Source organism: Neovison vison, chromosome 5 (genome assembly GCF_020171115.1).
Source record: "Neovison vison isolate M4711 chromosome 5, ASM_NN_V1, whole genome shotgun sequence".
Classification (NCBI taxonomy): domain Eukaryota; kingdom Metazoa; phylum Chordata; class Mammalia; order Carnivora; family Mustelidae; genus Neogale; species Neogale vison.
Window position 1 is genome coordinate 13,700,018 of NC_058095.1, and position 27,897 is coordinate 13,727,914.

At 46.5% G+C, this 27,897-nt stretch overlaps 1 protein-coding gene across 3 annotated transcripts in view; it reads left to right on the top strand.

Annotated features, from left to right (window-relative positions):
* Positions 1 to 27,897, top strand: part of PITPNC1 (phosphatidylinositol transfer protein cytoplasmic 1) — a 265,782-nt gene that overhangs the window by 218,711 nt on the left and 19,174 nt on the right. For all 3 annotated transcript variants that reach the window (XM_044247596.1, XM_044247595.1, XM_044247597.1), the window contains one exon: positions 23,266 to 23,421. In XM_044247596.1, the coding sequence (XP_044103531.1) occupies positions 23,266 to 23,421 (156 nt within the window). The remainder of the gene's footprint in view (positions 1 to 23,265; positions 23,422 to 27,897) is intronic.

The following is a 27,897-nucleotide window of genomic DNA, read 5'->3' on the forward strand; positions in this document are numbered from 1 at the left end:
CGTACTCATGAATTTTTAGAAAAACCAAGTGAAATGCTCCGCATAACTGAGCCTGCAGACGAGGAGGGGAAACGTGGCCTCCCCTTGTCTCATTCTATGGAGAAGATACTTCTGTGGTTTCATGGCAGGTCCACCAGGGTTCTTGTGGTGCATCAGAGCGCAACGCATGGCGGGAGCCGTGCCCCATCACTTCCTCGGCTTCTTCAGCCTGCGTGGCGGCTGCTGTCCTTCCTGGGCATCTTGACCTGTTTGGGAGCATGGGTCTTCCAGGAAGAACACTGAACTAATTTCAGCTCTTTCTCTTGGATTGCTTTGGTGTGATCTGCCCGGGACTCAGGGAGTTCCCTCCTGACGGGGTGGAAAGTCTTAGGATAAATATGGAATACTAATGGCAAAATCAACAAGTCTCATTTCTAGTCAGCAGGTGCCTGATTCATCTCCTTGTGCTTCGTGCTCCCAGGAACCAGCTCCGGAAAGCTTCTTTTCATGTACACAGACAAGCGAGGAGCTCTTAGTTCATTCTTCATAGTCCTTCATTTTTCTTGGTCGTCAAGTATTCTTTTCAGGGATGCAGGAGGTGACTGGTCATTCATCCAATAAGTATCTGCTGAATACTTGTTGAGTGTCACATACAGTGTTAAGACGGCAACACGGGAATGAATAGAATAGCCAACTGAGGGTCCCTTCTTCCCTCTCCTTCCAGTCTGGCAGGGAGCCAACAATAGAAAATCACATGAGGACAGACAGACCTGAGAGTCACCAGTGCCATAAGGAAGCATGCATGATGGGAAAACTGAATTTAAGAGCATGAGATCACAGGTTGCCTGGGTGGCTTCAGCTTGGGTCATGATCCTGGGGTCCTAAGATCGAGTCCCACATCCGTCTCCTTGCTTGGCGGGGAGCCTGCTTCTCCCTCTGCCCGCTCTGCCTGCTGTTCCCTTTGCTTGTGCTCTCTGTCTCTGTTAAATAAATAACTTTTTTAAAAAAAATCTTAAAAAAAAAAAAAAATAGAGAATGGGATCAGGAAAGATGTTCCAGAAGGAATGACATACCGAGGCCCACAGGATACAAAGAGCCAGGGGATAGTGCTCCAGGTGAAGGTAATAGCATGTGTGGCACCACATGTGTGACACACATGAGGAAGCGAAGGAAGACCAACATGGCGGCAGCAGCAGAAATGAAAGGACGCACGGCACCAAGGAGGTTGGGGCCCTGTTAAGACACTTAGATCTTATTCAAGTGCAGTGGCATGCCTTTGCAGAAACGAAAGCTGAGTGTCATATAGTCTGATTTGTGCTTATAAAAGATTGTTCTGGATGGAGAAGGGGCTGGAAAGAAGCAGCATGGAAGTCAGGAAGTCACGGAGGTCGTTGGAGTTTTCTACATTATTGGTTTTTCACATTGTATAGTGGCTTGGACTGGAGGGCTGAGAACAGATGGTTTTGAGGTATATTTTGAAGAAAGAACTGACAAGGAGTGGTCATGGACTGGATATGAAAACGAGAGAAAAGCAGATGTCAGGAGGACCTGAAGGTTTAATGGCTCGGCCAGCAGATAGACAGGGGTGAGATGAGGAGTGGAATTCTGAGAAAGATGGATGGATTTTGTGATGCCAACGAGACATCCAAAACAAGTAGAAGTAAGTCTAGAACATAGTTGAGAGATCTGAGATGATGACTCATGTGGTAGGAATTGGAAAACAGAAGATACTTACAGGGCTGGAGATGAATGAGAGGGAGAAAACATAAAGTATAAGCAGGAAATGGGGTTCAGATCTGAGCTTGAAGGGATGGCAGCATTTGGAGATCAGAAAGAGGATGGGAGGCCCCAGGAATCTACAGGGAACCCGGCAGAGATTTGGAGGGAATCCAGGAGGGTGCACCAAGGGAGGGCAAGGTTCAAGAGGAAGCACGTAATCCGTTGGACTGAGCACTGCTGCGAGGTCCAGCAAGACCAGAATGCAAAACCATCCTCTGGAAACAGTGGTTCTCAACTCGGGGGCAGTCTCACTCCATAAGAATGCTTCCAGTGTCTGGAGACATCGTTGGTTGTCACAACTTGGGGGTGTACCGGCAACCAAGGATGGTAGTACTAAACATACCACATTGGGCAGGACAGCACCCCTGCCCCCACCAGAGAATTATCTGGCCCCTGAAGTCCCCATTGCTAAGGCTAGTGACACCCTGGGGAAACCCTGCCCTGGAGGAAAATCTCACCAGAGATTAATGGAACTTGGGATTCAGCTCTTCCATTCAGAGCCGCCCCTGCCGGTCCTGGAGTCTCGGGGTTTCCTGGCAGCTGTGGAAGAAAGGGACCCCAGAGGGCTCCGCCCTGTACACTCTCCTTCAAGTACTACCTCCCAGGGGATCACTGGCCTGGGCTGTGGGTGGAATTCTTCCTCATCTGCCCCAGCAGTTAGACCACAAAGGAATCGCATAATTGGGAGCGTGCTGCATAGTACTCCCTTGTGCCCCAACCTCCTATCGTTCGGCTTCCAGAATCCAGACTGCATAGCAACCCACCTGGAGCGGGGGAAGGGAGAGAAGAGCTTTCTAGGCTGTTCTGGTTGTGTGTCATCAGCCAGGCTCTGAGAACAAGGGAGACAACCGATGCAGAAGCAAACCATTTCCAAATAAATTTCTACCCGGCACGCTATAGGTAATGAATATCCCCTTCCCCACCACAAGGGTTTTCTTGTAAAATGACTGACCTGATCATTTTCTGCTGTAAACTACCCTCACGGGCTGGGAGGAAGCCCAGTCCCTGAGCAGAGCCCTCTGCCCTCGCCACTCCCTGGTCCTCCCCACCTCTGTGTGCCTTTTAGCTGGGGATCTTCTCCTCTGGGGCCTTTCCTGGGCCCCCCACTAACCCATCGACCATCAGCAGAGCCTGCTACTCATACGATCTCACAGGTCCGTCCTGAGCCCCATGAAAACAAAAGTTGTCTACTCCATCACCCTTCCTCCCGAGCTAGAACAGCATCAGCACGGAGCAGATGCTTACCAAATGGTTGTTGAATGAATAAGTGAAAGCCGGGGGCCTTGGTTTTTTTTTCCTTCCCGCAGCAGCAATTTCAGAGCAAGTGCTATCAAAGAAAATGAATTTGTTACCATTAAGCTAACAGTTGTGAATCAGAGTTCTTTTTTTTTTTTTTTTTTAATCTGAGGCGTACAGCTTTGCAGGCGTTTTCTTCCAATCCATCTTTGTAAGTTGACTATGTCAGCATCATAAATGGGAACACGTTTTCCACGGAGGAAGCTGAGGCGCTGGTGGGCTGACTCTGGACTGAGATTTCTGATGCTTATGCATTCAGACCGGGGCTCTCTGGGTCAGTCTTGTCTCCTCCCGGCTCTGGTCACAAGCACGCTGCTGTCCGGGCTGAGACAGGGGACCGAAGGGCTTGCTTTTCTCCTTCCCTTTCTCCCTGGAAACCTCCGAGCCACACAGGAGGCAAGAATGCCTTTCTCGTTAAGGTGACTGGAGCTGGGAATTTTCCGCTGGGTGCCCTCTGCCTGACGGAGCCTTGTGCCACCACGAACCAGAGATGCAGAAGGACACTCTGGAGAGGCGGGATCAGGTGACAACCTGGCACTCTCCTCGTTCTCATTTTGCAGGGATGCTGTTTCCCATCCACAGCCAGGCCCTGAGCACCAACTCCCAAGAGCCTGTCAGCTTCGGGTTCTGTTCTCATAACCATTGCAGGACTCAGCGGGGCCGCGCCTCTGTTATAGAGAAGGAAAAAAAGAAGGGTGTGATTTCTCAGAAACAGAAAGCCCCTCCGTTAACCTCAACACGGCCCCACCAAGGCCCTGCCCCCATCAGTCACAAAGCGCCCTGCGCCCGGTGACATTAGCACCCCAAAGCAGGAAAGAGGAAGCGAAGCCAAAAATCTGAGCAGGGCTGTACAGTTGATACGAGGCTTCTATCCTCTGCCAAGAGTCCCATCCCGACCCTTTCATGCTTTGCCAAGGCTTCAAGGTGAAGATCCCAGCTCAGGAATGTGGAAACCCTGTACAATAGGTCGCAGGGCATCTGCAGAGGACACACGCCGTGAGCTCGTCCCTGCAAAGCTGAGTTGGCAGCTTGGGGGCAGAGGAACAAATCCCCATGCCCAGTCCACAGGACCAGCCCAGCCAGAACAATTCCAAAGGTCAGGCGTGGAGAGCTCTACCTCGGAGCCTGGCAGTGTGGGCTGAGTGTAAAGTCCAGCACCCTGCCTCCTTAACTGACCAGAGACAGCGGTAGGCATTGGTGGCCTCCTAGGGGCAGCCGTCCACAGCCCTCCCCCAGGGACATAGATGTGGAGGTCATGTGCTTCTAAATGTTCAGACATGCCTCCACTGGAAAGCAGGGCTGGGGAGGCAGAGGTGTGGGGGGGGGGGAGTTGGGAAGGAGAGGGCTTTTTGGTGCTCTGTTGTGTCTTTCTTCGTGTTTTAATCTTCATCGATTTATATAAAGCAAAGGGGAGTCTCTAGACCATGGGTTCTCACCTGGGGGCAGTTTTTCCTGCCAGGGGACATCTGGCAGTGTCTGGGGATATCTTTGATCGCCACCACTAGCAGGGGAGGGAGGGACTTCCGGCGTCTTGTGGGTGGAGAGGCCCAAGCTGCTGCAAGGCACAGGGTGGCCCCACAACAGAGAATGATCTAGCCCTGGCCGCCGGCAGTGACGAGGTCAAGAAACCCTGCTGTAGATCAGTCCATGGGAAGGAGATTTAGTTGGGAGCAAGACTCCTTTGTGGGTCTGGGGTTTGCATTTACTAAGGGTCTACCATGTGCCAGGTGCTGCCAGGCACAGAGGCTGGGGAGGCCATGATTGTGCCTCATCTCTACTACCCTTTGAGCTTGTTCTTCTTTATAAGATGATAGAAATTCCTCCTTCCCTTCACTTTGGGGGATGTAAAAGAAGTCTCCCTCTTCCCAGTGATAAATAGAGCATAATCATGTTACTGGGGAAATTTACAATGTTTTGAACTCAGAGACAAAGGGAAAGACTAATGTGAGGTGGTCTTAGAAGCATGGACCCCTGACGGATGTGGTCTGATTGAGTTAGGATAGGACAGGGGAGGTTTTAGACAGAACCTGATGTAGACCATTCCCCCAGAGTTGGATGCCAAAGGAACTCCGTCTCTAGGCCCCTGTGTTCTAGAGTCTTCCGGACCAGCAGCCAATTCATTGGTTATACAGATCGAAACATCCATGGAATTCTCTCTTCAGGGAGAAGGAACGGAACAGAGAGGAACCTTTGACATTTCCAGTAACCGCCAAGGATGAGAGATTAAATGCTATTTGCTAAGGACAATGGGCCCCAGAAAGGGAACAGAGAGACCAAATCAGTAAATATTGTCACGCTCCGTACCCTTTGGTACAAAGTACTTCCCCCAAACTATGCCGCTCCCTCCAATTAAAATATTCTCATTTTGGTCTTCATGTTGGCGTCAGAGGGTGGTAAAAATTTTCAGCGATCTCCAAATGGCCAGATTGAACCCAGCTGCCTCGTGCTGGGGCATGCCGTCAAGTTGAATTTGCTGTTGTGTTGTGACTGTCATTTCCCACGTTTCCCTCGGTCCATCTGTTTCTTTCTGAGAGTAACACAGCTGACTTGTGACGGGTTCCAATGCTGGGGCCAGGCGTCTCTGGCTAGTTGAAGGACTGACTGTGTCGTTGGCGTGGAGAGGGATCCTCGGCTGCCCAAGGGCTCCCTGGTCCTAGCCCCTAACATCGTCAGCTGTTGCATCTCACACCCCTGAGCCCTTCCTCCTTGGGGAGGTCTCTGTGATACCCCTGCTTTAGAGAGGGAAGCACTTAGGGTAGGGGGATGCTCTGGAAGTAGCCGGAGCAGCAGATGAAAAGGGAAAAAGTGGGACGCCCTCACCTTCAAGAAGCCTGTGATCCAGTTGAGATGAGAAGGTATCACAGGGAAAAGGGCTAAGGACTAGCCCAAGGCAGCAGGAGAGATGGTTTCATCACCAAGTGAGATTCCCCGCCCCCCCCCCACCCTCGACACACTGCTCGCTCCTCGAGACACGATGGTCAGGGCCAATTGAATCGAGTGGAGGGATCTGAGTTGGGCCTTTACGAAATGATAAGCTTTGCTCTTCGCTCACAAAGTAGTATGTGGGCCTTGTAAAAAATTCCAACATATAAATAGGTAACATTGGGGAAAAAAGAAAAAAAGATGTCCTAGGATGCTTCATCACAGAGGTAGCCGTTGTTCCGATGTTTAAACTTAAACGTGATGCGTAAGTGACGTCATTTTATAAAGATAAGCCCACACTCTGCAGCTAGACCACGCTGTACCACTTTGCAATGTGCCTTTTCTTACTAACCCTGTAAGCTTGCCATCTTCTCGTGGCCGCACGCGTGTTTCCAGCAGATTTTGGAGACATGATGGCAGCGTGATGTGCCATCGCACGGTTATGCCGTATCTATGCCGTTCCTCATCTGGTGGACAGGTAGAGGGTTTCCATACCCTTGCTGTTCTCGTACAGTGTAGTATCTCATACGATGTCTTACACTATAGTAGAGTATGGTCTAGAGTAGAGGATAGCATCTCCTGTGATATCTTTGCTGTGTTGCTCTAATGTTTCCGTCGATCACATTCTAAAAGTGAACGTGTGGGGTCAACGGGCATGTGGATTTCAATCTTGCTAGATACAGGCCCGTGGTCCCAACTCCAGAAGTATGTGAAATCACCTTCTGCACTGGTATGGGAGCAAACTGGGTTTTGAAGATCAGGGAGACTGAAGAGCAGTGTAGCGAGGGCGGAGGGAACAGTAATCCCAGTGCATATGCAAGGGTCAGTAATGCAAGGGTCGAATAACTAACTGTCTAACCGGGATGGAAGGCCTTGAATGCCAAGCTCAGGAATTTGGATTTTATTCTGCAAGTAGCAACCAGCTTTCAAAGCAGAGGTCACCAGCCACCGGGCAAGGGGACTCCATTCATGACCGCATCAGAGAGGCTAACCCAGGGGATGGTGAGGGCAGGTTTCTGGATGCCAAGAGGTTGGGGATCCTCCCACTCCATCATTCTGCTTCTTTCCCTCTCGCTCTACCCCTTTCATGAACACGTAGCCTTCAACCATCTCGCCAGCAGTATTTTGTTAATGGCAGAAACTTCTGGAAGTCAAAAGGCATTAAGCAGCAGTCCAGTCCTCAACAACCCTGGCTACCTCATTTTTGGACCAATAATTGACAGCTCACTTCCCCAGGAACAAATAGTAGTCTCTTTAGGTCTCGTTTCTTCCAAACGAAAGAAAGCTGGGTCACCGAGTCTTACCAAAGTACCATGCCTAGTACTGATTCTTAAAACGACCGTTACTCTTTTGGCCTAATTATGTGGAGCTACTGCAATGTTTTAAGCAAAGCTGAATTTACTAGGAAAACGGGAGTGCCCAAATCCATCCTAGAGGAAGGGTTTTTAATTTTTCAAGGAAACAAAAAAAAAAACCTGCCACAGTAGTTTGCATGAATGAGGTCCCCTGGAGCTCAGTGCCTAGCGTAGTAGTTGCAAATCTTACCAACTGAATCTGGTAGTGAAAGGCCAGACCAAGTAGGTCAATCAAAATTGAGGAAATTGATTCCTAATGCCAGACAAAACCAGAGATTCTAAGTCTCTGCCAGAAGTGGAGCTGCTGATTGTAGCATGGGGTCATTGACTCAATAGGAAAAGTCCTCAGGGAAATAGCTCCATGTCCCAACAGGGAGGACTCACACAAGCAAAACAGCCATAACAGGGAGGAACAACTGGGCTTGTTGTAGAGGGTCTGTGCAAGAGGTAACCTCTAGAGCCTGTGCCTGGGGATCCCACCCATGCTTTCCGTGTGAAAATGACTTGACCCCAAGGTAATAAGGTGCCCTTGGCTCTGTGATGCCTCCCAGGGGGTTACAATCATTGCCCTGCATCGCCACCAAGTACTGGATCTTGTGTCTCTTCCTTCAGATCAGTGGATGGAGAGATGATGGAATGGGGTGGGGTGATGTGCTGTGAAAGGCAAGGCATTTAAACGACTAGCGCAGTCCCTGGCACACAGTAAGCTTTTCATAAATGTTCCCTTCTCCTTGCTTGGACTCTGGCGTTGAGGTCTGCAGATATGTTGCTGGGTTGACTGCTCAGGAGAAACCATGTGTCGTCAGAAAGTGGCTGTTGTGAATGGTACTTTGGGAATCTGTTTACATTTTGGTTTTTACTTGTTGGCATGACTGAATGAAGAAGGGAAACAGAGGGTTGGTTCCAATGACTCTAGTGCCCAGGATCACAGAATCTTCTGCAGGTGTACAGCAAGCTCTTTCAGAAACTACAGCCAGTTTTATTACTGAGATTTTTTTTTTTAATGGGTTGTTATTTCTTCTGTTACTGTGTTACCGGAATTCAGAACTACATGTGTCTCTGATACTTCATCTCTAAGAAACTTAGAAGTTACATTTACTGTTTTTTGTGCTAACTTCAAGCTGTCTGTGGCACAAGAGTCCCAAGGTGGTGCCCAGGGCTGTTTGGGCAGTCTGTCACCATCCAAGGTTCTTACTGGGTATATTTTAGAAGAATATCGTTTAAGATTTTAAAAAGAAGAAAGTAGGGACCAAAAGGCCCAAGGGTTTCAGCCAAAAGTGAACAGATGCAACCAAGTTCTGTCTCATGGAGAATCTCCCTCCATACTTTCTTCTTTTTTAAAAAAATCTTTTTTTTTTAAGATTTTATTTATTTATTTGACAGACAGAGATCACAAGTAGGCAGAGAGGCAGGCAGAGAGAGGAGGAAGCAGGCTCCCTACTGAGCAGAGAGTCCAATGTGGGGCTCAATCCCAGGACCCTGGGATCATGACCTGAGCCGAAGGCAGAGGCATTAACCCACTGAGTCACCCAGGCGTCCCTCCCTTCATATTTTCAAGAAAACAGGCTTTAAATCCACAACTTGCTCAGGACTTGGACCAGTGACATTGGCCTCTGCTATTTTTAGTATTATTAAATGAAAACATCAGAACTTCTTAGCCCTTAGAGCTGAGTTCCCAAATCAGGTCAGACTCACCTTGGCAGCTTTAAAAAAATGGAGAGATCTGTACCCTACGTAGCCTAGACCTACCAAGCCAGATGCAGGAAGATAGGATCCAAGGACCTATATGTCATTGCACCAAGCTTGGGGAAGTGGCCTCAAGAGCAGAGCTTCCCAACCTTTTTCATGCCATAACCCATGTGGACAATGGTTGGGTTTGATTGGCCTATCAGGGAGGAGCTCCTGGTCAGAGATGACCTACCCTCAGGGTCAGGTGACCCAGTATGTTTCCCCCATGGCCAAGAGGAGCAGAATCTTGTCACCTCTCTTATTCAAGGTAAGGCAGCTCTGCCTAAGAGAGCTCCATTTCCTGTGTTCCAGTTTTTATACCATTTTACTGTTATTTAATTTTGTGAGGGAAAAGGAAATAGGAAGGTAAGCAGGAAGACCGCCTCTTCCCTACTAAGAGGAGGGGTCAGTGTCTTTGACTTTCATTCCACCTGTTGAAATCTGATACCACCTGGGGAGTCACACCAGCGTCTTCCTTGCCAGCCAGTGTTGTTAATTATAATATACGTTTGCTCAGTTTCTTCCTAAATTGCTTCTGAGGTAGGGACTGGCTTCAGATTGACCCTGATCTACGTTAATTTCCTCCAGTCTAAGACTGATCGGTGTCCAGCAGGTCCTTCGGCTCAATCTTGTCTAGGACTTTTCCTGACCTGCTCTCCAAGGATCTGTGGCTTCAAGTCTGATGATGGAGGTTGTATTTTTCCTCTTGAGACACAAGACCTGACCCAGCGATTCTCTCCTCCTATTTATTCAGATTCCAAGTACAACTGTTCAGTTTCTGCTCCAAAAATATTCAGGAAAGAATAGGTACTATTAAATTGCCTGTCTCCATCTTGTATTGTTAAGGGGCCCAGAGAAAGGCATACAATTACTAGCTCATTAACCTGGGTCTTAGAACTTTCAACAGATCACTCACAGAATTGCTAAACCCAGACAGAGAGGGGAAAGAACAAACTTTTGAGGGGCTCCTGGGTGGCTCAGTTGGTTAGGCATCTGCCTTCCACTCAGGTCATGATCTTGGGGTCCTAGGATTGAGCCCTGTATCAAGCTCCTTGCTCAGCAGGGAGTCTGCTTCTCCCCCTCCTGCAGCCCCTCAGCTCATGCTGTCTCTCAAATAAATAAATAAATTATTATTTTTTTAAAACTAGCTTTTGGGAACAATAGCTTTTTTTTTTTTAAATATGAACTCCCTTTTGACATTTTTTTTTAAGATTTTATTTACTTATTTGACAGACAGAGATCACAAGTAGGCAGAGAGGCAGGCAGAGAGAGAGGAGGAAGCAGGCTCCCTGCTGAGCAGAGAGCCTGACGTGGGGCTCGATCCCATGACCCTGAGATCGTGACCTGAGCCGAAGGCAGAGGCTTTAACCCACTGAGCCACCCAGGTGCCCCGAGAACAATAGCTTGTGAGAGCGAGTCATAGCTGAGTTGTTTTATTCAGTTTATTCTGACAATGCAATAGAATAGATATTGCCTCCATTTTATAAATAAGGAAACTGAGACTCAGAGAATTTATTTTTTTTTTTAAGATTTTATTTATTTGAAAGAGAGCACAGAGAGATGGAGCAGAGAGAGAGGGACAGGCAGACTCCATGCCAAGGACAGAGCCAGGGCTTGATCCCGTGACCCAACCAGAAACCAAGAGTAGGTCACCCAAGTGCCTGAACCACCCAGGCACCCCAAGGCTCAGAGAATCTTAAGTAGCTTGCTAGAAGTTTTAGGAAGTTCAGATCTCAAAGTATCCATCCCTAAAGAGTGAGGTGTCCCCCCTACCCTCAAGCTGGCTCCTTCCAGTAGAGCTGGAGGTGCAAACAACTATTGTCTATCTTTGAAAAACCCTCCATTTGTTCCTTCCCTAAATGTATCTCATTAACTCCAAGTCTCACAGATCATTTGAATGGAGAATTTTGGAGAAAGACAGGGTAAATAGGTAAAAGGGTCTTTCTGGTCCCTCTGTTAACCCCCCATAGGCTTAATGATCTGCTGGAACTCCATTCCCCATGTTTGGGGAAAAATTTCCTCTTTGCAGCTATTCCAGACATGAGTGTGCTGGACAAAACAAACCTAGTCTGGAAAACAAAACGAAACAAAACAAAAAACTGGCCTTCCTAAACGAAGTAATGCAGGAACCCATTAAAGAAAAATAATTTTTCATAGCGCCCAAAGAGACACCCTCAAACCCCAGTTTGGGAAACATTCCTTTTCCCGTGCTGTCATCATCCCCGCAACAGTCTTGGAGTTAAATAACCCGCCCAAATTGACACAGGGCATACATAGTTGGTACAGCAGACATTTGAACGCAGGGGTATCTCATTCCAAGCCTTTTCTGTTGCTTCCTCAGTTCTGCTCCACAGAACCTTGAACCCCACAGAGGTGCTTCTGGGCCCTTTAAATAATGAAATACATTGTATCAAACAACAAAGGTTGCTCTACATCTATAGGGATCCACTTGTCACTTTCACCTGCCTTAGACATGCATTGGGAGTCCCAATAATATATTTGGGAAAATGAAATGGGTTCTAAAGCTAAAATAAGTTTGACATCTACCCTTTAAAAATGGAAATCCTTGGGGCGCCTGGGTGGCTCAGTGGGTTAAGCCTCTGCCTTCGGCTCAGATCATGATCTCGGGGTCCTGGGATCGAGCCCCGCCTCGGGCTCTCTGCTCAGCAGGGAGCCTGTTTCCCTTCCTCTCTCTCTGCCTGCCTCTCTGCCTACTTGTGATCTCTGTCTGTCAAATAAATAAATAAAATCTAAAAAAAAATTTAAAAATTAAAAATGGAAATCCTTTAGTGCCTTCAGATTACAAATTGATTGGCTGAGTGAACATCTCTAGCCCAGGTTTCCCAAAATAATACAGTACATGAGAGGCAAGCTAGATTTAGGGACAGTTAATCCAGTGCTGATCGCCGTTGCCATGTTGCAACTCATCAAGAATATTTGTTAGTCTGTTACAAGCTTTTGATTTATCCAGCTATCTGGGGGCCAAACTGTACATCCTAGGTATGGATCAAGGCTGTTCATGCTTGGTTGGCTCTGTCCGAACAGCACTGCGAAAGGAAGCGGGAGCGGGAGCAATCCACGGCAAGCAGCCCCAGTTGAGAGGCTGCAAACGGAGCAAAATCTGAACCCCCACCCCCACCCCGCCCCCTGCATGGGGAGAACGCGGCGCGCTGGCTTCTGAGAGAGCCGGTGTCTCACTGTCAGCCCGTGGTGCTCTCCAGAGCACCCTTGAGTGACCGTACTGGTTTTGATTAGGGGATCTTAAAAATACCGAGTCATATGTGTTCGTGCGGAAAGGAACAGGTTAGTGTTACATAACAGGATTTTAGAGAGCCGTCTCTTATTGCTCTAGAATTGGGAGACAGGCCCAAAGCTGGGGACAAAGGGGCTATGACTCCGTATTCCGCAGGCATCTGCTAAACACCGAGGCCAGGTTCTGCCCAGGGCTGACAGGGGGGCCCAGCTGGCCCTCCCCAGCTCCTAGTCTCTATGTGGAGATGGAGAGGGGACTTCTCAGAGTCATTTTAGGGGAACGATTCTTGCCTACCCCCAAAGCCATGTGAAGGGTGGATTCCAAGAAAAGTCATTACTGGAACATCTGCAAAAAAGCTGACTCTTTGGGGCTCCTGGGTGGCTCAGTGGGTTAAAGCCTCTGCCTTTGGCTCAGGTCATGGTCGTGGGGTCCTGGTCTGGAACCCCGCATCAGGCTCTCTGCTCAGCAGGGAGCCTGCTTCCTCCTCTCTCTGTGCCTACCTACTTGTGATCTCTGTCAAATAAATAAATAAAATCTTAAAAAAAAGAAAAAGAAAAAGAAAAAGCCAACTCTTTGCCAAGTCACCAACCGGCAACACTGCCGCCCTCTGGGGCGGGGACAACAGAAGTTTGCCGGGGAGCATAGACATGGATGCCTACTGCCTGTCTGGAGATTTCTGGAGGAGGGGGCTTGTGGAAAGAGCCGGTGGCAGGAGCTGGGGTAGAAATAGGGGCGAGGCCATCCAGGAATAGGACACAGGCATTCCCTTGGGCATCACAGGAAATGAAGATAATGTCCTGCTTTTGAGGACATTGTTGTGAGAATTCTGGGAGGTTTGCCCTGAGACCAACCACTCCCTCAGGTCTGACACTACCTGGAGTTCGTGTCAGATGCCACACGTTCAAGGGCTCTGTCCCATAAGAGCTCTCCCATCTTAGACACCAGTCACAAATCCAGGACCACCTCTTCAAGTCCTGGGGGCGGGGGGGTGTTCCCACAACCTCTGCCTCGGGTTGGAGAATTTGCCAGCAAGGCTCACAGGACTCAAGAACACACTTTACTGAATGTTTCCTAGTTTATTACAAAGACTACAACTCAGGAACAGCAAAGCAGAAGATGCGTAGGGCGAGGTGGGGGGTGGGGTGGGGAAAGTTTCCATAATGTCCCCAGACGTGCCACACCCCCCCACCCACCTGGCAGCTCTCCAGACCTTGTCAAAAGTTTTCCTGGTTCCATCTCCAGCCCTGCTCTTTCCCTCCGCAGAGGTCAGTGAGTGGAGCTGAGAATTCCCACCCTCTCAGTGGCCAGAGCTTTCTGGTACCAGTTCCATCCTGAGGCTATCTGGGGTCCTCACCCTAAATCACCTCAAACAGGTCTCTTATTATGCAAAGATTAAATGACAGCATATCTAAAGTGCTTGACTGCAGGCTCTAGTGCCCAGGGAGCATCTGATAAGCATTAGGCACGTATGTTCCTTTTCCTTCCATCCTTTTCTTTCTTCTGATCAGCTCTAGGGACTCTCTTTTGACTTAATATCTCCCTCCATCCTCACAGGCATGACAGTGGTCACCCTTGTGGCTAGGGGCTATTAAATTATTTTGTGGTTTATGCATAAAATTTCCATTCTTATGGCCTCTCCTTCAAATAGAGAGTTTTGGGGTTTTTTCTGGCACTGAGTTGTAACTGAGAAGGGCTCAGGACACGCACCAAAACACCTCCCCAACGCATGCCCCTTTTCTGTGCCTTTCTACCTGTCAGTTTCACTTTATGAGTCAAGTTCCTTTAAGGCACTTTGCAGAGGAAGAGCACAAATCGCTCAGTGTTTGTGGTACACTCTAGTGCCAAGAGCAAATGCTTTAAAAATAACACTTTAGGTATTAACTGCTAATAAAGCAAGAATTGGCTGCTTGTGCTACAGTTTGCATTTGGGTTGTTTTTTGGTGTTGTGGGGGTTTTTTTGGTTGTTGTTTTTTGTTTTTTTAAGCTTATGCATACCAGTTGACCTTTTAAGTAACGTTTTAGGTCAGTTCTCAAACACTCTGAAAGCTTCTTGGTTTTGTTTTGTCTTGTTTCGACAGCTTTATTAAGAAAGAGTTCACATACCGTACGGTCACCCATTTCAAGTAGAGAATTTGATGGATTTTTTTTGCTTTCACAGATGCGGGCTCCATCACAACACTCAAATTTAGAACATGCTCATCACCTCAAAAAGAAACCCTGTATGCTTTGGCTATCACTCCCCTCCTTTTTTTTTTTTAACCCCCAATCCCACCCCAGCTGTAGGAAACCACTAATCTTTTTTCTCTGTAAATGTCCCAGTTTGGGATATTTCATATGAATGGGCTCCTTTAATATATGGTCTGTTGTGACTAGCGTCTTTGAAAGCTCCATACTTTTTATGTGCATTCCTTTTAGGATTCAAGTTCAGGAAATCTGGGTCCAAATTCAGAGCTAAATTTTACCTGGTTGAAATGCCATTCATTGATGGGGAGTGCGAATATCTACATCCCTCTGGAGTCTTGAAGACTCCAAGAACGCAGGGGAAAAAAACCTGATAAGTGTTGTTAGTTCATTCCTATTTTAGGACCGAGCATTATAGTTACATAATGTAACAATTTCTAGCCAGTTACTGCTGAGCCCTATTTCATTTAACATTTATCAAAAACTTCTAATTTCAATTAACAGGGCAAGCCCCTGTTGGATTTAGTCCTTTGTGGTTCAGATTGAAAGAATAATTAATCACGGAGACTTTATGTCTCAGTGAACATTGACTAATAGTATTGCCTCTGAGAGGCCAACTGAGCTCCAGCCAGGCCAAGACCTCCTGGAGGTTTCTTCGTGCACCTCCCCGGGGTGAGACTGATTCTAGCAAACGCAGGGACATGGTTTCGCCAGGGCTGCGCTGAGTAAGAAGCCCCTTAACTTCACCTTTGTTCTGTTTTGTGCAAGTGCAAGATGGATGAAGCCTGGATGTGTCACTAGCTCTGAGGAGGGGAAGCCTTCCAAAAAAGATGTGCCTGCGTGGAAGGGGCGGCCGATGTTGGGGCCAAGGGCAGGCTGTTCCAAATGGGCCACGCTGGCCTTTGATTATTTGAAATAGAAATTACTTAAGAATGGGATAACTGGGGGGTGGACATTAAGGAGGACACGTGATGTAACGAGCACTGAGTGTTACATAAGACTGATGAATCACCGAACTCTACCTTTGAAACTAATACTACCTTACAGGTTAATTAATTGAATTTAAATTAAAATTTATTGAAGTGGGGGGAAAAAAGTTACTTAAGAGGTTAGCTGTGCAAGAAGATCGCTCTGGGGCACATAGCTAGCTTAGTTTACTTAGATTGCTTATAAAAACAAAATCTTAAAAAAAAAAAAAAGGAGAACACTCAGATCCTCCTCTGTCCTCCTGAAAGCAGGAAATAAATCTCCCTTGTGAAAGGTCCCCACCCTGTATCGGGAGATAGAGAAACATCCTTATCACCAGAGATGAGAAATTCAGGGTGCAGAAGCCTCTATAAGCAACCCTGGTCCCCCCCCTTTTTTTTTAAGATTTTATTTATTTATTTGACAGAGACACAGTGAGAGAGAGAGAGAGCACACACAAGCAGGGAGAGTGGGAGAGGGAGAAGCAGGCTTCCTGCCGAGCAGAGAGCCCCATGTGGGGCTTGATCCCAGGACCCTGGAATGATGACCTTAGCCAAAGGCAGATGCTTAGCAGACTGAGCCACTCAGGTGCCCCCTCCAGTTCCATTTTTACCAGTTTACTACTCCAGCCCAAATTCTGTTTAGAATGCCTTCCTCACGGAAGCTCCCAAAGTGAAGTTTTCTTTGTCATGTCAATTCCTTATAGGTTTATTGTCTCTTCGTCTAAAAAGTATGAAAACAACCAACCTTGTCCATTTCCAGGTCTCAATATCATTATTGGCCCTCTGTGCATGGATAATAAAATTTGGGAATTTTTTCTTCTGTTAGGTTAACCCATCCATCTCATCTAAATTTAATTCTTAGTCCAGCTGGAAGACCTTGAAAGGTAGAGGAAGAATTTTTCCTTTCCTTCCCTTCCCTTCCCTTCACTGGTTTGGTCTGCTTGGACTGGGAAACAGCCCTGGCACCCGCTCACTTCCCTCCATGCAGATGGGCTTTAACTAACTACAAGGGTCCAGTTTGCCATCTGCCAAGCCTGGGCGGGGGTAGTTGTGATGGGGATGGGTACCAATAGGGTCTGGAGCCAGAGCTGTCATTATAGATGAATCTAGAATCCTCCAGCCAGCTTCTGGGCTCTGGGAGCTATCCATGGGGCAGCCTGGAGGCAAGAGATTTCATCACCCAGTGGGTCCACCAGCAGCCAGGGTGAGGTCCAGTGCTTGGTGACTCAGTGTGTGTGCAGGCTACAAAAGAATTGGTTACCGGGGACCCTGTAAGATTTGCCTTGTGAAAATGATGACCCGCTGTTACAGGTTGAATTGTATCTCTCTCTCCCCCACCCCCCCAAAGATATGTTAAAGTCCCAACCCCCAGCACCTGAAAGTGTAACCTTATTTAGAAATAGTGTCTTTACCAAAGGAATTGAGTTAAAATGAGGTTGAATGGGCCCTAATCTGATGTGATTGGTGTCCTTATAAAAAAAAGCAAAATGTGGGCAAGTGTGGAATTCATGATATTGGAAATGAAGGTGGAGGTTTACAAGCTTGGTTTGAAAATAGAGAAATGAAAGTTTAAAACCTAAAAACAATCCAGGTCTTTTATAAAGAATGATGTAGATCATGTAACAGAGTTTGAATCAGGACCAAAATAGTACAGAAGCTGTAGAAACACAAACCACAAATGTATTTAAAAATGTAAAAGGTCAGATGAAAGGTCAGCTCATGTGTGAATGCGGCAATTTAGATATTTATGTTCACAGACTCAAGCAAGAAAAGCGAGAATGGAAGAAAATGATTTCAAGTGGAATGGATACGGGGAGAGGGGGTTGGGGGTATGAGTGGGGAAGAACAGAAGGGGACAGGGAGAAAGGTTTGCAGTGACCAGAATATTTCAGTTAAAACCCAGTGGTTTGATTTTTTTTTTTTCATCTTCTCATAAAAAGCATTCAGCTGGATGTTCATTTCTGATCTTGAGTTTTGATTAAAGGAGTCCTCTGGTAAATCCTCTCCCTTACCTCCCTCCCTCTCTTGGCAAGTATATCCCTAATTATAGGCCATGTATAAGATTTACTAGATGAAATCAGCAGCTATAGATAGGACACCAGACTTGCAAAAAATCAACCCACTGTTACCATAAAAAGCCCGATTGTTAATTGCTTCTTTGGCATCTGGCTGTAACAAAAACACCCTTTGCTATTTAAGATTAAAAGTAAATATAGTAGAAAGAACATTAACCTAGAATTAGGGGAGCCTGGGATTCTAGTCCCCTTCCTGTTACCTTAGGGCTTCTGTGATGTGATCAGGACCCACACATAGATCTCAGCATCTGCATTGTTTTTGCTGTGCAGACATGACTTTTCCAGTCTTATTCAGAGCTGATGTTTGCTGTGAGGCCCCGTCGTTCTTCACTGGTTTAGAAATGCAGGCCACCAGCGCTCAGTATTGCTGTCTTGTTTTCTTTCTTTCTTTCTTTCTTTTTTTTTTTTTCCTTTTTAAAGGTTTTATTCGTGGGGTGCCTGGGTGGCTCAGTGGGTTGAACCTCTGCCTTCAGCTCAGGTCATGATCTCAGGGTCCTGGGATTGAGCCCCGCATCGGGCTCCTTGCTCAGCAGGGAGCTTGCTTCCCCCTCTCTCTCTGCCTACTTGTGATCTCTGTCTGTCAAATGAATGAATAAAATAAGATTTGATTCATTTATTTGACACAGAGAGAGACAGTGAGAGAGGGAACACGAGCAGGGGGAGTGGGAAAGGGAGAAGCAGGCTTCCCGCCAAGCAGGGAGCCCAATGTGGAGCTCGGTCCCAAGACCCTGGGATCGTGACCTGAGCCCAAGGCAGACGCTTAACGACTGAGCCACCCATGTGCCCCTCTTGTTTTATTCTTTGAGAATCCTGAACCTGGAATGGATATGAAGATTCTGGAATAGGTGCCAAACTAAGGCTAGTCCATGAATTGGGGTGGGGTGCAGCTGGATGGCCCAGAGGCCTCCATCTTCAGGCCTCTCTCACACCCCTGCACAGGCCCCCAGAGGCATGAAGGCAGCTCAGACCGTGGCTTTTACTTCTTTGCTCACTTCTGTGCCTGTCCCTTGCTGTTTGTCGGCTCCTTTGTCTGCTACACGTCTGGGTTACCAGGAGTTTTGCCCTCCTGCTTTCCTCTGTTTGCTGGCTCTAGAACGGTCCTTTGTTTACCTACTCGCTAACTCAGAAAGACGATCACCTCTCAGGACCTCAAGGGTTTGCCCATCCGTATTCCAGCCGGCCAGAACATGGAGGCCGTATCTTTTGAGGCTCCAGATCATTACTGTTCATGTGCTGGGGATTGGTCTCCTCGTTTGCCTTTTGTTGGAAAGTCAATAAGCAGATGGGGAAAGAAACCAACCTTCCCTCTTTAGCTCTAGGCCCTACATTTTAACTCCCATGAACCTCTTGGCAGCTATGAATTTCCTCCTTTGGGGCTTTCAGGCGTGTGGTTTATGGTATGAACCTCTGGTGTGTTCTGTGAAAAGACAAAGCAGCATTCGTTTTTTTCATTGGTGGTGAACGCAGTGTTCGCACCTGTTCTGTAATCCACGCGATGTGTCTAGTTTGTGATCTCTTGCTAAGGAACCATCCACTCCGGAACTGAGCGGCTTAAACAATGACAGGGCATTACTTCTCACAACTCTGCAACTTCAACTAGGCTTAGCTGGGCAGATCTTCTGTTCCTCGTGGCATATGTTTGGACTGAAATATCAGGTTTGACCTGTTCACTTACATGCCTGGCTTCTCAGCCGGGGTGGGTGAGCACCTCTCCCCAAGGCTAGCGTGGGCTTCCTCCCAACATGGCGGTCTGAGGATAATCAAACCAGACTTTTTACATTGTGTCCCGCTTCTGGTTTCTAGCTTCCTGTAGAGGCCTGGACTGACACAGTATCTTTTCTGCCATTTGCAACTGGTCAAAGCAAGTTCTAGGTCATGTTAGGTTTGAAGTGAGGGGAGACTGCCTCCACCTCTCAGTGAGAGGAGCAGCATACTGGTGCAGGAAGGAAGGGAAATGATGGAGACCGTCCTTGGAGATTTTCTACCGTTGTCTCCCTGGTGATACTTCTTGATTTATTGGTCTCCCTGGTGATACTTCTTGATTTATTGGTCTTCTCTTTTTACTCCAAATGGCATTATAGGTTATAGGAACATGGGGAGGAATTAGTCCCATGGCCTTGAACTGTCTAATCTTTTACCAGCCACTCCAGAGTGCTTTGGAAAGGTATTAGTGTCTCTGGCCCAGGCTGCAGGATTGCTTGTGTTAACTCGGATGCTTCTATGATTGCCTTAACCAAGTACAATAGTCAACATCATCCAAGTACTTGCCACGAGCCAGACCCTGTGCTGGTGCCTTTTTCATGTATCATGTTATTACATTAACATAATATTTCCAAACCTGTGCATGCCATGTCAGTGGCACTTTCTGGGTTGGTTCAGGTGCTAAAAATACAGCATGACAACATTGGTACCAAAGATTCGTAAATGCTACCCATAATCAAATTGCCAGCCCCTCCCTTCACAGAGCATTTATTCCCATGGAATACCTAGGATGCATTCTCTTTTCCTTCTTGTCTTTCAGAATCTCTTCTGTCAGTTTGGTATTCCATTAATTATCTGTTTGTTTCACTCTGGTCCTTTCTACCCCCAGGTCCAATGTCTTCTACTGCAGCCACTGCAAATGAGGGACCCCAGGGGAAGGTCAGGGAATGGAAATCACTGAAGTAGAGCAAAGTTCATTCTGAGTGGAAGGGCTCTATGACCACACATAGACCACACCTTCCAGGCGGCGCTTGTGCACACACCCGTGCATGTGCACGCACACACACAAACACACGCACACGCGCACACACACACACACACACACACACACAGTGGCTGCCCTCCCACACCCCTCAGGGCGAAGAAACCAGGTCAAGGGAGAGCATAATGTAATACCTGGTTCTCTACTGTGCCCACATTGTGCACTCAGTAAACGTACTTAGGATAATGACTGTTACAATACTGTTTTATGCAGGCATATCAGCCAACTCAAAACCAGTGTTCACCCTGAAAAATCTTACCAAGGTGTCGCATATTGTTGTTGGGTTTTTTTAAGATTTTTTTTTTTTTTAATTTATTTGACAGAGATCACAAGTAGGCAGAGAAGCAGGCAGAGAGAGAAGGGGAAGCAGGCTCCCTGCTGAGCAGAGAGAGCAATGCCGGGCTCCATCCCAGGACCCTGGGATCATGACCTGAGCCGAAGGCATCGGATTTAACCCACTGAGCCACCCAGGCACCCCACGTAGTGTGTTTTTATATTGCGTTTTTGTATTTCTCACAGCTTTAGTGATACATAATTTACATAACATAGAGTTTACCCATTTAAGGTGTACAAAATTAATTGGTTTTTAGCATATTTACAGACTTGTAAACCATCACCTTATATCTAATTTGAGAGTATTTTCATCACCCCCACGAGAACCTCTGTTTCCATAGCAGTCATTCCCCTTACCATCCTACTCCCCAGCCTTGGGCCACTACTCTACTTCTTTCTCTGTAGACAGGTCTACTCTGAATATTTTATATAGATGGAATTCTAGAATGTGGCTTTTGGTGACCGGCTTCTTTCACTCAGCGTAATGTTTTTTGAAGTTCATCTGTGCTAGGTCAAGTCTTAAGAAGTTTTAAAGAGAGAAAAGAAGAGTCAGTCAAAATGGAGGAGTTGGCTGGGGAGAAGGAATTTCAGGAAGAACTAACACTTGCCTAGAAGGTTCTAGAACTTTGGAGCATGGGGATGCAGGAGCTTTGTAAGGCACAAGGGAAAGGTTGTGGCTTTCCCAATGGATAGTGGTCCAGAAGAGATGCTAGAAAGATAGCACAGTAGCTGTCCACACGGCTGTCATTGAAAAAATCTTAAATGGTTCAATGTTCAAAAAAATTTTAAGGGACACCTGGGTGGCTCAGCTGGTTAAGCAGCTGCCTTCGGCTCAGTCCCACATCGGGCTCTCCCTCTCTCTCTCCCTCTCTCTCTCTGATGAATAAATTTAAAAAAAAATTTTTTTTACCTTATTTCATTTTTTAAGTATAATATAACACAAATCTTATGTCTAAAACCCAGTGAATTGGGTCGCCTGTGTGGCTCCAGTCTGTTGAGCTCAGGTCATGATCACAAGGTCCTGGGATCGAGCCCTGCGTCGGGCTACTTGCTCGGCAAGGAGCCTGCTTCTCCCTCTGCCTGCTCTGCCTGCTGCTCCCCCTGCTTGTGCTCTCTCTCTCTCTCTCTCTCTGACAAATAAATAAATAAAATCTCTAAAAATTTTTTTAAAAAAATAAAAATAAACTGGGGTACCTGGGTGGCTCAGTGAGTTAAGCCGCTGCCTTCAGCTCAGGTCGTGATCTCAGGGTCCTGGAATCGAGTCCCGCATCAGGCTCTCTGCTCAGCAGGGAGTCTGCTTCCCTCTATCTCACTCTCTGCCTGTCTCTCCTTCTACTTGTGATCTCTCTCTGTCAAATAAGTAAATAAAATCTTTTTTTAAAAAAATAATTAATTAATTAAAAAAAATAAACAAAACTCCGTGAACTTTTTTTTTACTTTCATTTTTATTTTACCTGCAAGTAAACTGTACCCAGCATGGGGCTTGAACTCACATCCCCGACACCAAGAGCCAGCCAGGTGCCCCTAGAGCTCAGTGAACTTTTACATATAGTCATTCAGATCGACAGTCAGCCTAGACATTTCCTTTGTGTTTCTTCATATCCACCCTCCCTTCCAAAAGGTTACTGCCGTTATTCCACTTTAAACACCATAGAGAACCTTGAGCTTCGGTTGGAATCATGCTCTGTACACTGCTGTGTTTGGCTACTTTTGCTCAGTGTACTGTCTGTGAGCATCATAGGCGGTCTTGTGTGGATCAGTGCTTTGCTCTTTTTCATTGCTGTATCGTACTCCATCAGGGGAATAACCCACTATTTGCCTGTTTTCCTGTTGATGAACATTTGAGCTATTTCCAGTTTTTGCCTCTTATGTTTAAAGCTGTTGTGAATGTTCTAGTACACCCTTTGGTGGCCGGAGGTATCCATTTCACGCAGAACGTGAATTGTCAGGTCACAGAAAGGTACATGCTGAGCTCTGTAGACAGTCATAGATAGTGCTGAGCAATTGTCCAAAGTTGTTGAAACAATTTACACACCCAGGAACGGGTTGAACTGTGGGGGGAAAAAAAAAATGTTTCTGGGGCGCCTGGGTGGCTCAGTGGGTTAAAGCCTCTGCCTTTGGCTCAGGTCATGATCCCGGGGTTCTGGGATCAAGCCCCGCATTGGGCTCTGTGCTCGGCGGGGAGCCTGCTTCCTTATCTCTCTCTCTCCCTGCCTTTCTGCCTACTTGTGACGTCTGTCTGTCAAATAGATGAATGGAATCTTTTAAAAAACAATAATAATAAAAAAGTAAAACAAAATCTTTAAAAAATAAATAAATAGGTCATGTTTTTGACGTGTGAATAGGCGAGCTATCATTTTGACTTTACATTGCAAGTCCCTTTCTGATTGAGATGTATATAATTCACCCTTTTAAGTAAGTGTATAATTCAGGGTTTTTTAGTATATTCACAAAAGTGATACAGCTCCCACCACCATCTAATTCCAGAATATTTTCATCACCCCAACAGGAACCCTTTTATCCATTAGTAGTCACTCCACCCCTCGCAGCCACTAATCTTGCTGTCTGTATGGATTTGCCTATTCGAGACATTTCCTCTAAATGATGGTTAAACTTTTACGTTCATTTCTTTGATTTCTTTTTTTCCCCCCAGGATCCCAAGCATTTCAAGTCCGAGAAGACAGGACGGGGACAATTAAGGGAAGGCTGGAGAGATAGTCATCAACCCATCATGTGTTCCTACAAGCTGGTGACCGTGAAGTTCGAGGTCTGGGGGCTTCAGACCAGAGTGGAACAATTTGTACACAAGGTAAGTGAGTAAATGGCAGTTCCTGGGCTGTGGACACACTGACTGTCTTTACCGTAAGCTGGAGTGCACAACGCCCAACACACGCCCGGTGCTGAGGCAACACGACATCACTGTATCTGGAAAACGCTGTTTTCGTGAAAATCCACTTTACATACAGGTTTAATTTGATGCTTTGCACTTCATTTCTGATTCTGTGACCTCCACGTCTGTTGGATGAGTAGACCCAGGAAGTTGGGTTTTCAGTACTAAATACTTCTTCCCTTTGGCACCGGGCTAATCTAGTTGCAGGCAGAAGTACTTGTACTTCATACTCTGGTACTTGGGTTCCAGGCAGAGGCACAGGGCTGATGTGTGTGTTTGGCCGCCAGATAATTCTCACTCAAAAGATCCTGTAAGGGGTGCTTGGGTGGCTCAGTGGGTTAAAGCCTCTGCCTTCGGCTCAGGTCATGATCCCAGGGTCCTGGGATCGAGCCCCGCATCGGGCTCTCTGCTCAGCATGGAGCCTGCTTACTCCTCTCTCTGCCTGCCTCTCTGCCTACTTGTGATCTCTGTCTGTCAGATAAATAAATAAAATCTTAAAAAAATAAATAAATAAATAAGATCCTGTAAATATAGGGGCACCTGGGTGGCTCAGTCAGTTAAGCATCTGATTCTGGATTTCGGCTCAGGTCATGATCTCGGGGCTGTGAGATCAAGTCCCACATCAGGCTCCATGCTGGGCGTGAGCCTGCTTAAGATTCTCTCTCTTCCTCTGCCTGCCTCTCCTTCCCCAGTCATGTGCTTATGTGCTTCCTCTCTCTCTCTCTTAAAAAAAAATCCTGCAAATATAGCCACCTAAGGCAAGACACCCTAAGAAATCCCAGTGGCCCTTTAGATAGTACACCTCAGTATTTCTGGTCATTTAATAATTCTGTTACCTTGGGCGCCTGGGTGGCTCAGTGGATTAAGCCTCTGCCTTGGGCTCAGGTCATGATCTCAGGATCCTGGGATCGAGCCCTGCTTCCTCCTCTCTCTCTGCCTGCCTGCTTGTGATGTCTCTATCAAATAAATAAATAAAATCTTAAAAAAAAAAAAAACCTCAAAACACAGATTTCAAATGTATACCCACTTTAGCTAAACATGTCCATTTTGTCACAGGAACAAGACTTGGTGATGATTTAAGTTTATTAGGAGCTTTGGACATGACTCTTACCCTCATGGAAACAAATGGAAAATGCAATGTTGAGCATTGCCCTTTGTAACGCCTCCTGTTTTCATAAAAATAAATACTCCCTGAGTTGTCTCTACATTCCAGATAGGCTAGATATCTGTTTATTTTTCCACTTAAAAACTGATAAAGAATAGCTTTCTGAAATTCTTTTGGGGGCCCTGGAATTTAGCCGTAATGCACTGAGCTTTGTGTTACTTAGATGCATTTGTCTACTGAGATTGCTGACCAGTTGGCAATAAAATGTATGACGTTTTGAGGTCCAAGGAATAGATGGAACTTGGGTTCATGATAATAGCAAACTCGAGAACAAGAAAACATATGTTTTCTTTCTTTCTTTCTCTCTCTCTCTCTCTTTCTTTCTTTTTTTGATTTTATTTATTTGACAGACAGAGATCACAGTAGGCAGAGGTTGGGGGGAAGCAGGCTCCCTGCTGAGCAGAGAGCCCCATATGGGGCTCAATCCCAGGACCCTGAGATCATGACCTGAGCCAAAGGCAGAGGCTTAACCCACTGAGCCAGCCAGGCACCCCGCTTTGGTGTTTTCTTTCTTTCTTTCTTTCTTTTTTTTAAGATTTTATTTATTTATTTGACAGACAGAGACAGAGATCACAAGTAGGCAGAGAGGCAGGCGGGGGGGGGGGGGGGGGTGTGGCGCGGAAGCCGGCTCCCTGCTAGCAGAGAGCCTGATGCAAGGCTGGAACCCAGGACCCTGAAACCATGACCTGAGCTGAAGGCAGAGGCTTAATCCACTGAGCCACCCAGGTGCCCCTACTTTGGTGTTTTCTTAAACAGAGAAGTGTGTCCATCTGCTCTTTTGCTGCACTCCAGAGCCCACTCTGCTCTGGGAAATGGAAATCAGGTTTGGGGAGGCCACCTGTTTCCCTGCTGTGTCCTAAGTTATTAAGCAGAAGGATGCTCCCACAGTAAATATCTTCCAGCTTCAGCTCTGGGTCTGCCTTAAGCTGTATCTTCTTCAACTTCCTGTAACATCTCCCCTACCCCCTGTATTTTTTTTTTTAAGATTTGATTTATTTATTTGACAGACAGAGATTACAAGTAGGCAGGGAGGCAGGCAGAGAGAGAGAGAGGAGAAAGCAGGCTCCCTGCTGAGCAGAGAGCCCAATGCGGGGCTCAATCCCAGGACCCTGGGATCATGACCTGAGCCGAAGGCAGAGGCTTTAATCCACTGAGCCACCCAGGCGCCCCTCCCCCTGTATTTTTTTTTTAAGATTTTATTTGTTTATTTGAGAGAAGGAGGGGAGGGGCAGAGGGAGAGAGAATCCCAAGCAGATTCCACACTGAGCATAGAGCCTGCCACAGGGCTTGATCCCATGACCCTGAGACCTTGGCCTGAGCCAAAACCAAAAGACAGATGCTTAACCAGCTGAGCCACCCAGATGCCCCACTTCCCCTCCCTTTATTTTTTAACCCAAAATGCTCTCTTACTAGAACCCATATAGTGTACTTAGCGTATGCACCTTTCATAAAGCCTGTTTGAGTTGCCGTAGGGCTCACTGTGTTTCTTTTCTCGCAGTTGACTTGACTACTTTTGAGATTCTGTTTCTTTAAAATACCTGTAGGAATTCCACTCTAGGAAAAGGCCTTCCTGTTACCCATTTCCGAATATAAGGAAGTGTTACCAACACCCCAGAACACACCTGCTCTGGCACACGAGTTGCTAATGAGTATTTGAGGCTAGTATTTGCATGGTTTTAAAGCACCAGGGACGCCTTTCTCTGAACACCTTTGTTTTTTAAGAATCTATTCACAGTTAAGAGGGGAAAAAAATGTTCGAAAGCGAACCATTAGCACATTATTGAATTCTCGTTTCCAGCAGACAGCTGTGTTGTGCTTAATGTAATAGGGTATATTTTACTGATGCCCCAATGCTGTTCTTTTCATTTCCATGCATTTGACACAGTCAGCACTCAAGTGGGTATGGTTTCATGTTGTTTCTTATTTTCATGACATATTTCCTCCTTCCGCATCCTAAAAGCTTCGCTAGATACCCAGAAGCTCGGAGAAATAAACACATCATTATAAATGCTTCCTTTGCTTCTGCAAATTCACCAGATTAAAATCTTTCACTTATTGAAACGTGCCTGAACCTTTCATGAGAGGTTTTTGACAATTGCTGGATTTGTTTGGCAGGAAGAAAGGAATGTTGAAGGGAACGCGTGAGTATCCAAGAAACATAAAACAGCATATTTACAGAGGACACCAAGAATCCCATAAAATTAAGGCACATGAACAGTGCTACACACACACGCACTCAAGCACAAACTATCTTTCTTAGTCTCCTAGGGCTATGATGTGTCACCATAAGAAACAATTTTATTCCTTTTGTCTCTAACCAAGCTTGTCATTCCCGTTACGTTCTATTCTAGTCAAGGTCTCTTTATTTTATCTCTGTCAATATCAGTTGATTACACTGCCTTTTCCCCCTCTTCCACTACATGAAAGTCACGTCCAAAAAGGGGTTTACTTATCTCGTATTCCACACTTTCAAATATAAAAATAAAAAATTGGAGCAGTTTTTAGGATATTTCATCAGAGAATAAGTACCTTTGCTGCAAAGTCACTTGCTACCCAAAAATCATTCTTGATTTCCATCGTTCATGATCTCTTAGTGCCAGTGAGAGACACCTACTGAAATTGAACCTATTTCAGGTATAAATAAATGAAGGGGTAAAAATAAATAAATGAATGAAGAGGGGCGCCTGGGTGGCTCAGTCGGTTAAGTGTCTGCCTTCGGTTCAGGTCACGATCCCAGGGTCCTGGGATCAAGTCCTGCATTGGGCTCCCTGCTCAGTGGGAAGCCTACTTCTCCTTCTCCCTCTCCCTCTGCCCCTCCCCCTTTCATGTGCTCTCTCTCTCTCAAATAAATAAATTTTTTTTAAAGATTTTATTTATTTATTTGACAGAAAGATCAGAAGTAGGCAGAAAGGCAGGCAGGGAGAGAGAGAAGTAGACTCCCTGCTGAGCAGAGAGCCCGATGTGGGACTCGATCCCAGGACCCTGGGATCATGACCTGAGCTGAAGGCAGAGGCTTTAACCCACTGAGCCACCCAGGTGCCCCTCAAATAAATAAATTTTTTAAAAAAGATAAACGAAGAGGAAAACTCAAGGTGATTAGCCTAGAGATTCATTCCGGTCATTGCCATGTGCTGCCAACCTGTTATCCCCAGTGTGTCCCTAGTCCGACTTTCAGTTAAGATGAAAAGATTATTTTACAGCACAGATAGCCTCGGAAGGGCTGAGCAGGT